Source organism: Calidris pugnax, unplaced genomic scaffold (assembly GCF_001431845.1).
Source record: "Calidris pugnax isolate Ruff unplaced genomic scaffold, ASM143184v1 scaffold103, whole genome shotgun sequence".
Classification (NCBI taxonomy): domain Eukaryota; kingdom Metazoa; phylum Chordata; class Aves; order Charadriiformes; family Scolopacidae; genus Calidris; species Calidris pugnax.
Window position 1 is genome coordinate 13119501 of NW_015090990.1, and position 10247 is coordinate 13129747.

Sequence of the window (10247 nt, forward strand, 5' to 3'; positions counted from 1 at the left end):
ACAATAGCACCTCTGACAAGTTCCCTGTTATTTACTGGCTCCTACCCAGCTTCTGGAGTTAGAGTACCAGAAAACACTTAGTACCTTTCAGGAAACTGAACAAATAAAGAAAGGGGCTTTTAAAAAATATTTTACTTTTTTTGTTGTTTGTTTTTTTTAATGTCTTAAGCTATACTGTTAAGTGTGAGCAATGTAGTAGCATTTAACTGACTGCAGATGACACTCTTTTCCCTCTGTACCAACAAAGTTTCCATCTTTTGGAGAAAACTGCAAAGTACAGCAAGACACAGTCTGTCCTCATGAACTGATGGGAGTTGCTGAAGTTCTGAGGAGGAACGGGAACATTTGTCTCTGTGTTGGGAGAAGCATAAGAACAGAGCATCCCTCTCCTTGCTCTGCCATGGAGAAAGAAACAGTATTTTTCCAGCTTCCAAGAAGGCACATTCCCTTCTCCTTTGCTACTAATACAATCACTTTTCCCCAGCACTCCCTCAAACATCTAACATAATAACCTTCAAATTAGGGATCAGCAGTCCCTAAAAGAGCAAGTGCTGGAGGCCAGTGGGCACTTAGTCTGCAGAGGATTTCCTGAAACACAATTGATACTTCACACTTTACCAGCTGCCTCACAGAGCTCTTGGGCAGTGCCCTTGTAGCTCCCACCACCAACTTTGCAACAACTGTCCCATCACCAGACTCAAGCAAAAGTCATCTTCAAAGTATAGTGCTGATACTGATGTAGTTACACATGTGCATCTGTGTCCTAAGTATTGCATGCTCAGGGCTGGTGGAAGGCTGTTTTCAACTGATATATCCCCTCACACTGGATCTGTGATCTGACAAGGCTCCCTTCTGACTTCACAGACTGTCTGAGGCTTCAAGTAGTCAACCCTAAAGGTGACTTCCCCATGGATGCCCTACCTGTACAGAAGCCAACTTTTACAGGAGTTAATGCTAGGCAGTATGTTAGCATTTTTTTCTGCTTGCTGTCAAAGCCTGGGCTGCTGCAACCCTTTCGTGCCCTTTCAGCAGCCCTGTGGGGACCTGCAGTGCCAGATCAGCCCTCCAAGGCCTTTTCCCCCCAGGCTCGTGCTGGGCCAGGAGAGAGCTGGCAGAGACAGTTGGCTGGCTGCGAGCACAAAGACTTTGCAGGCAAGCCACCTGGCATTTAAAGGCAGGGGGGCAGGGAGGGGAACAAATGTCACAAAGCATTTATACCGTCCACGTAGAAGACTTTATTTATACTTCACAATTAAAAGAAAAAATAAGCTATGCAAAACATAAGAGATATTCTAGCAAAGATGCACAGGCCCCTAGGAACTTGGGGACTGCCTCTTCAATCAGCAAGTCACTTCTGGCTCCATGTCTTTTCCCGTTGTTATTAGCTTGTCTGTCTTGGCACTGGGACAACCTTCAGGAAACCATTCTTTTTCTTTTTTGATCCTCTTAGTCATTTCTTTGGCTTTGGCAGTTTTCTTTTTACAGGAAGAGTGGAAGAACTGCATGTCTGTAAATGGGTCGCCCCGCCTCAGTTTGCTGCAGAACCAAAAGGGTTAGGTTGAACCATCAAAGTATTTCTTGAATACATGTAAGATTTCAGTCTCTAAAATTTCTGATTTTACTGAAATGATTCCACTATAAGATGACTGAGTGGTACAGTTTATTCCTTGTCCTGTACAGAAACAGCTGTACCAGTACAGAGTACCTTCTGACCCAGTATAACCAACTCTTCACAGAAAGTTTGAACTGTGACACTTTTCAGGGAAAAAACATTGTTACACTCTTGCATAATACTAAGTCATCACTTTAGGAGTTAAATAGTTCTGTACAGTAGCCATTGGATATACTGAATCTACAGTTTCTCAGGAAAACGCTGCAACTACTTGTTTAGCTGCTTGTATCTGCCATAAGAAGTGAATACAGATACAGCCTGCTTACAGGGGAGAACCCTCCTCAAGACTAGCATTTTCTTCACTGAAATCCAATTAAAATGGAAGTATTACTCCGTTGTTCTACAAAACTTTAGATATAACAGAACAGCAGTAAGTGAAATTAGGGCTTTCACTTAGCTGTCTTAATTTAACCTGTATTTTATCCTCTAGGCTAATCCCTGATTAGCACTGGAGTACCACAGATGCAATCTGCTAAGAGGTGTGCTAATTTCACTGAGGGAAATAACATCTTTGGTAGCTTGTTACCAGAAACCTGCACATGCATCCGTGCTAATGCTGAATTCACCACGCTGTGGTAGAAGAGGAGGGGTCACAGAAACACATAATGAGGAATTTGAAGACAAACAAAGTCACAGAGGGTCCAGCCCTCAAGAGTGAGCAGAGCAGGGGTTGCAGCATGGGAAGGAATGGTTTAAAAGCCCAACCTGTTGAGTTTTGGCTCTGTATAGCAGACTGGCTGCTGTCTCCGCCTGGACAAGCACTTTGACACTTCTTCCAAGCTGGAGGAAGACACAGTCCTCACATTGGTTGAGTCCTGTAGTGGCCTGATCTCTGCAAAAGGAGACATTCACACAAGTTGATCAAAGCGTTTCCAAATTATTTCCAGATATCCTAAGAAATACAGCTGCCTAATAGAGAAGGGTTACATTCTGAACCAGGTTTCTCTGAGCACTGCACAATCGTGAATCCAATCATGTTTCCTCTAAACCCAGGAGACCATTTTTATCCAAAAATCCCAGACCTGCTCCTCACAAGTCAGCTCAGAATCAAATTAGGTTCCTCACTGAAAAAGACACAGGTCACTAATACTGCTAGTACCATTGGACCCTGATGTAATAGGAAAATTATTTAAAAATTATAGTTGATAGTTCTAATGTCCAGGATCTTACAGCCTGGAGGAGCTACTACGAAGTACAGTCCACTCTATAACAGGCCTGGTAGTAAACAGCTATAGAAAGGAAAAAACCCCACAAAACAGCTCTCTTTACAAGTATCCAATAACAGCAAGCTCCCAAAAAGGCTCATCTTACCTATATTATCAGCCAAGGGATACACCCTCCAAATCCTTTTAAAAAACAAACCAAAAAACACAGAACCAAGAGAATTTAGGTAGCTCCTGATGAATTTCACTGAAGATATCACCTAGAGGTATAGTCTGAATCCTTGCAGCACTAACCATTCCAGACTAAAAAACTTGCCATCTTCATCATATTCTATGTCCCAATTTTGCTGACTCTGGTAGGCAGGGTCAGAAAACTGTACTTTTCAACTGCTTGAGTAATTGCTTTTCTAAATTGACAGGCACCACAAGAGTGATAAAGTGGGACTTGCAGCACAAGCTCCTAGTCTCTTCCCAATATCCACACATGAACAAGTGACCAGAAATTCTTACAGGAATGCTGCTAAACTAGAAGCAAATGCAGCCACAGAAATGACTAGCCAGCACAAGCAGAAGCATAAATGGTATATTGGACACTGATCTTTAAAATTTAAAAAAAAAAAAAAAAAAAAAAAAAAAAAAGGAGGGGAATCAAAACATAAGCATTTGCTGCATAGATTTCAGCACTCATCTCCAAACTCAGGTTCCCTCCCCCAGCCTATCACCTACCAGGTTCCTGTGAAGATGAGCTCCAAGAACTTGACTCAACCTGGTTTCTTTCCCCAGATGTTTCCTCTGCAGTCTTTTCTTTCGATATCAGGGAGCTTTCCAGCCAAACAGAGGATTTCTCCAGCACTCTGTTACCCTCTGTACTTAAGCTACTGGAAACTGGTACATCTGTAAGCCTGGAGCTGACAGGCAAAGCTGCAGAACAAGTCGCAGAGGAGAATTCAAGACTGTATGAAGTGTCGATAAGATTTTTGCTAAGTGATATGTCAGCTGTCTGCTCCTCCAGGAAGGCAGGTGGCTGAGGGAGCAGATCCGTAATGCCGGAGAACTCAAATGACAGGACAGGACAGTTTGCAAGTTCTGCCGAGCCTCCATAGTGTGCCTTGGCACCACCACTTTGTCTGGCCAGGGAATTGGTCTCTGGAGAACTAGAGGTGTTCCTCTTCCTCTGACACTTTGGTTTGGGATAAGCCTCTTTATTTGAAGCACTCTTGTTGTTGCCAACTTTAGCTTGCTCCTTTTCTTGAAGGTCTCCTGTCTGTTTTTTACTGCTCTGAGCAGCTACTATCCTCTGAACCCTGGGGATTTTGCTAGGTTTGCTCCCAGAAACAGGTCTGGAAGATACAATTTCAACACCTTCAAGATCTGTCTGGACATGTTCCATGTTTCCCGCAAGATCCAAAAGACGGACAATGTAAGTTCTCCTGCTACATTTAAGATTACTCGGTGAATCCTTTGTATTCTCCTTAGCTACTTCTTGACTACCTATACATGGCCCAAAAAAATTAACTTCCTTTCTCTGATCACTGCAACTGCTTTTCCTGACAGTCGTCTTCCTGCTTGTCCGGCTTCTTTTCGGCTGTTCTTCAGCTTTGGCCTCTGGTGTTTTCACACTGATTGGCAGATTCTCCTCAGAGTCATCTATTTGCCTAATTACTCTAGTTTTTCTGCTGGTTTTCTGTCTGATGCTCTGTGTGTTCACACCCAAGTCCTCTTGCAAAGCACAAGCACTTGAGGTCTCTTTCCTCAAAAGTGAATTTCGTAGACTGGAATCACCTGAGGGAATTTCATTACTTGAGAAGGCATGAACTGGGCTTTTTGACAAGCTGTTGCTTTGGATCTCAAAGATATCTTCCTTCTTAACCTGTTGCAGTAAGTCACCACTTCCAAGATTGTGCAGCTGTGCTGGATTCATCACATATGCTCTTCCGAGATCTTGGACTTCATCAGGAGAGTGGGAATGCTGTTCCACATCACAGCCTCTGTTCTTCTTGTTGAAAGCCCCCTTACAAGCTTTCTGCCTCTTCTCAGAAACTTCAGGCTCACTAGCACATGTTGCAACTTTTGGCTTAAGAAGCTTCTTTGCACTTTGAGCTCTCTCTTCACTTTGAGGTAGATCAGGACTACTTTCTGCATTAATTGTATTTTTTTTCTTCTTTCTTGTGCTTGCTTTTTTAACAGTTGTTTTTTCACCAGTTTTACAACTACCTTTGCTTTTAACCTTTACAGGAACAAACGCAGGGACTTGGCTACTGGGGTCAGTTTCAACACCACACCCAGTTTCTTTAGCCTGTGGCTGATCACATAAAATCTCTTTACCCAAAGATTTTCTATCAGGGATAACAGTGGTTTGAGTAGATGAAACCAGAGAGCTAGGAGATTTCAACTGTGGCTGTGTGTTGCTCTTGCTGGAGCTGCTGCTGTCGTTTGTCTGAGTGGAACTGACACATGGGAAGGTATCCACACCAGAAGATGGAGTGCTTGTTGCGAACAGCATGGAACGCTTTCTCCTCTGAGTAACATGCCCTTGTGAGAGACGATCAAAGAAATCTTTTGTCACCTCATTGCCCTCATATGAAAGGGAATGACTTTCCCAGGCAAGCACTGGCAAACTGTTGGGATTTTGCTGGGTGGTGCACAAGTCCTCTGTTGGAAAGACAAAATTCATTCCTAAGACTTAGAAATGCAACAGGCAAACACCAGTGTTCCCAATACCACTAAAACCATGGCCCACACACTGCCAGAAATCCAGAACATACAAAAAGCATGATTTTGTCTCTACAGGGGCTCCCCAATCTCACTGCGTAATGCAAACACTCAGCTGGCTCCCCTCAGAACAGAAAGGCAGCCCACAGCAAGATCTCTTAACCATACTTAGAAATGCATCTGTATGAGTTAGTATTTATATGGCAAATCCACAAGGACTAGGAGATGTGCACTTAGTCAGATTCTGCACCTTAAGACATTTCTGAAAATCTTATTTAAGCTCAGTGCCTATTACACAGAAAGTGACCTTGAGCTATTGCAAACATTCCCGATATCCCAACCAAGACATCTCATTCTAGGATATAAGTAATTCTGGCAATATCAGCGTCACTGAAACACGCAGTTCCTAACAGTAATTAGGAGCTGCTGGAGTGATGGTTAGGAGGTAACTGGCACCGCACTCATTTCTGAACACAGACAGGCAAAGTCATACCAGAAGAATGGCAGAAGATGCAACTTTACCTCCAAAGATGCCAGGGTCAAGAAAAGCCTCTTGTGCTTCCATTGCTTCAGTCAGCTTCTTCCCATTCTCTTCCTGGTGGGACTGAGGCTTCTCAGCTGGCTGTGGTGGCAAAGTGTCTTTGGAGGCAATGGGCACAGTTTCCAGTGGCTCATTAGAAGCAGGTCTCTGAAGATCTAGTGTGGACAATGTTACTGCTGTGGAGCTGCTACCTTGCTGTTCTGCATCACACACCTTGGAAACGGGCACCCTCATTGGCATCCCTGCAGCCCTAGTGAGAAGCAATAACAATAACAGAGCACATTTCATACCTGTGACAGGCCCCAGAATTCAGCAGAGTAGCTACAGCTTTCATCTCCATCAAAAGTTGCTGAAATACATTTCTGAAGGGTTCAAGTGCTGAAGAACAAACACTGCCCAGCCAGGACAGATTCCCAATTTCTGTGCAAGCACAACTCATAAGGAAAGCACACCACTGTAGACACAGAAGCAGGAGAAAAATACATAACAAGGAAGTAGGGCCTTTCAGCGCACAGGTTGTGACCACAGGTTCACCTTGCTGTAGAACACCTCCAAGCCGCTGCTTTGGTATGTGTGTGAGCAGCTCTAAGGGTTCCCCTCTGTTCAAAGGGAAGACTAGACAGAGAAGAAAAAGAGCTTCAAATATAGTTTAAGAGATCCTGCTCTGTGTTATCCATACACAAGTTTACATCACAAAAGCAGATGTCTATTAAGCATCAAAATGTCAAAGCAGCTAGCTCACTCGCTCAAGGAAATCTTTCAGTGCTCACCAGCTACAAAGAAAAAGCTACCAAAAAGCAATGTGCTTTCAAACAAAGGAGGGAGAAGAACCCGTTTATATATAGACTTAGCATTAGGACAAATAAGACAAGGAGTGGCAGGAGAAATACACAGAGTAAAGGAAAACATCAAGCAATGGTGGTTTAGAGAAAACATCTAATGTAAAACAGACAACTGGGCACACACATAAAACACAAGGGGAAGTTCAGCACATAGAAATTCAGGACAAGCTTGGTGATATCTAACATTTTAAAGCCCACCTCATAAGCTGACCATCTGCAACATCATAGGCCCAGCTATCGTCACTCGTGCTGCTCTTCTGGCCATTGGACAAGGATGTGAAAAATAGAGAAATAGAAGGGTGGTTTAAAGTTCTCACAGTATGCTATGCAGCCTCCTGCACAGAAACAGCAGCAGCTCAGTTTCACCCTGGAAAGCATGTCAAATCCTGCCGGTGACCTTCTCCCATTTAAAATTGCACCAATTATTGAATAAACTGCAGCACAGTCAGATTCTGTCTCTGCAGTCTTAAGGATGAAGTTAAACTAGTTCAGATATCTGACACTAGGAAGCAGGAATATCTTCCCTCCCACTCACCCATGAGACAGGACATACACAAAGTGTCCTATTCCCTATTCCAATATGCCATAGCAACACTTTAAAAAAAGAAATTAAAAAGAAGTCACTTAGCAGAAGAGGCTACTGGCCAATACAGCCAACAACCCAGAGGAAGGCAGTTTAAAATGGTAGCCTTTCCTACAGAAGAAGCTACCCTGAAAAGCATACAGCCAGCACAATTCAAGCAAGCAAACTAGAACAGTCAAAGCATCAAATACCAAAGTGAGCAGGCAACACAAAGCAAAAAACAAAGATAAACACAGCTCCCTTCCCAGAAGGATGTGCTCACATTTCCCATGGTTTACCTCAGAGAGTTGGGCCACCTTAACTGCAGCCATAAGGTTTTCAAACTCTTTCAAGATATTATCCTATGTTGAGGTAATAAACAGAGAGAAATCACAAAGACATTAAGTCAAAACATCTATTCCAAAAAGGATGCTGGTAGCCAGAGCAAGGCATGCTCTGGGGTGAACATAAATGAACAGCAACATTTTTCATATGCAGAGAGTATGGAAAATCAGTGACAGCTCACTCGTCCCAAGGTTGGGATGCTGATGCTGTTTACCTCACCCACCACCTCTCCCCATGCCAGCAACACTGTTAGTGCCATACCTGGAAGGAGAGTTTGTGCCGCAGGACAGCATTCTCGAAGTGGCACTGCTCCACCTCCTTCTGTAAGACGATCTTCTCCTGAATGAGCTGGTGTACCTTGGCCTTCTCCGCATTGAGGGCCAGGGCCAGTGCTTTATTGTTATGTTTTAGGGATACTTTAATAGTGGAGGAGTTGTCTGTAAGTGATAGAGAAGTACCGAACAGAATCAGCATCCAAGGTCTCATCCATGCTTCTTCCCAGAATAGCCTCCCCTGGGACCAGATCTCTACAACTCAATAACCTCTACACAAAGTCAGCAGTACAATTCCTTCCAGCAATAGAAGTCCCCAGAGAACAGCAGGAAAAATGTTCCTGCAACACTTCCCTCTCAATCTTCAGTGGGTCATGCTCAGTCAGCAAGCTACTGCTTCACTTCTTAATGAACAATGGCATGTTCAGATGCTGAGCTTAGGAGATACGTTTCTGACTTTGAACAAGTCACCTATAGCTCTGAGTCCTCATCTCCATCCAAAAGGAGGGAGAAAAACCTACCGTCCTTTGTAGTAGCCCTTGAGCACATTTAGATCCATGTTTCCCCATTTCAAAACTAATAAATAAAAGTAACAGAAATATCTAGCTTTTTCAAGGTAGTCCAAATTATCTCATGCACTATTGTTGCATTATTTCCCCTGTAAGAACAAATCACAGATGGGCTACCTTCTGCATGGGATTGCATATACGCTGGAATAACTCCCACACCTCTTATTTTTGTTGTTTGGATGCTGAGGACTCAGTTACCCAGACACAGCCATCTAATGCCACCTGTGATGCCCTCAGCTGCTGCTCCAAAGGTTCTATGTTAAACCCGCCAGTCAGATACCCCAAAACACCTTTGGTCACCTCAAGTGGTAGTTGGCACTCACTTGCCGGGTACTGAATTCTCTAGAAACCCACAGAGAAGCAGCTGTTAAATATAAGCTCTGGGTTAGAGACAGCCACCCACCACCAGCCGCAGCCAAAGGCAGCGATATGCCAATGGAGCTGCCAGCCTCTGCAAGTGCTATAAAGTACAATATACACTCACTAATAATTTTCATTTTGATTTTCGATGCAAGCGAGGCATTCAGCTTTGCAGTCCGCAGGGCACCATTCTTCTTCTCCCGCATCCGCTCTCTTACATCGCTCAGGCTGAAGGAGGAGGTTTCCAAACCCTCCCGAGAAGCCATAGCTGGAGGGAGCCAACACCGAGCAGGGTCAGCACCCGCCTTCTGCCCTTCAGCGACCACCCGCCGGTCGAGGCTTACGCTCTCCCCGAGAACCGTACCCGCGGCCTCGCCCCCCGCCCCGCTCACCCCCACGGAGGCCGCCTTGGGCCTGTACAGCCCCTCTACGGCCTCCCTCACGCCAGGGCCCCTCAGCTCCCGCGGGAAGCGGGGCAGGCGGGCCTCCTAGGCCTCGCCTACATGCGGGGCGGCGAGCCCCGCGGGACGGTGGGCCCTCGCCGCGGCCGGGGAAGGAGGGTAAGCGAGAAACGGTGCCCTACTTGCCGGAAGATTTTTGAATGTAGCCGGAACGGCAGACAGCCCGCCCCTCGCTCCTCCCCGCGGGACGGCGGTGAGGGGAGGGGCTCTTCCTTTTCGCCCGCTGCTCCGCCGGGGAAAGCAGGGGCAAGGCGAAGGGCGGATAAAATCACCACCCTCGCCGGCTGTTGTCGTGGAGCGGGGACGTTACTTCTCCCGTCCCTCTGGGTGCGGGCGGCCCGCAGCACCGCGTCAGGCTGCGCCGCCATTTTGGGCAGAGCCGCCGCTGAGGTGGAGCTCTCCGGCCTGACCGGGAAAGAGGGCCCCGAAATGCCCCCTTCTCGACCCCGCGGCTCCGCCGCCCCCGCCCGGGCTGGAAGCGCCTAATTTTAAGGCCGTGTTCGTGAGGCGCCAGCGCGGGCCCCCGGCGGTGCGGCCGCCGTCTGGCCCCGGGCACGTAGGGGTAAAACGCTCCTGAAACGCCTCAGCAAAGCCGAGGGTTGTTCTAAGGGACAAACCTCACTCAAAAGTTAAGAGTTTGTCCGCAGAATTAAGCACCTGACTTCCAGCTTTCACTTGCGAAAAGGTGACATTTTACAGTCTATTAGAAGGAATATTTTTCTTTAGTAATTTACACTCCCAAATTAAT

The 10247-nt window shown here is 45.8% G+C and overlaps 1 protein-coding gene across 3 annotated transcripts; it reads right to left on the reverse strand.

Moving 5' to 3' along the window:
• Positions 1-1211: 1211 nt before the first annotated feature.
• LOC106895013 (shugoshin-like 2) lies at positions 1212-9748 on the reverse strand. Of its 3 annotated transcripts, none has more exons than XM_014954087.1 (9): positions 9622-9748; positions 9163-9306; positions 8099-8274; positions 7792-7854; positions 7129-7187; positions 6070-6338; positions 3562-5487; positions 2378-2504; positions 1212-1536 (listed from the first exon to the last, which is right to left on the reverse strand). In XM_014954087.1, the coding sequence occupies exons 2-9, from the start codon at positions 9302-9304 to the stop codon at positions 1341-1343; spliced, it is 2958 nt and encodes a 985-aa protein (XP_014809573.1). In that variant the 5' UTR covers positions 9305-9306; positions 9622-9748; the 3' UTR covers positions 1212-1340. The 3 variants fall into 3 exon arrangements, with proteins under 3 accessions (XP_014809573.1, XP_014809575.1, XP_014809576.1); XM_014954089.1 differs by having other exon boundaries at positions 9431-9634; XM_014954090.1 differs by lacking the exons at positions 7129-7187; positions 9163-9306; positions 9622-9748 and having other exon boundaries at positions 8099-8167.
• Between the last annotated feature and the right edge of the window lie 499 nt (positions 9749-10247).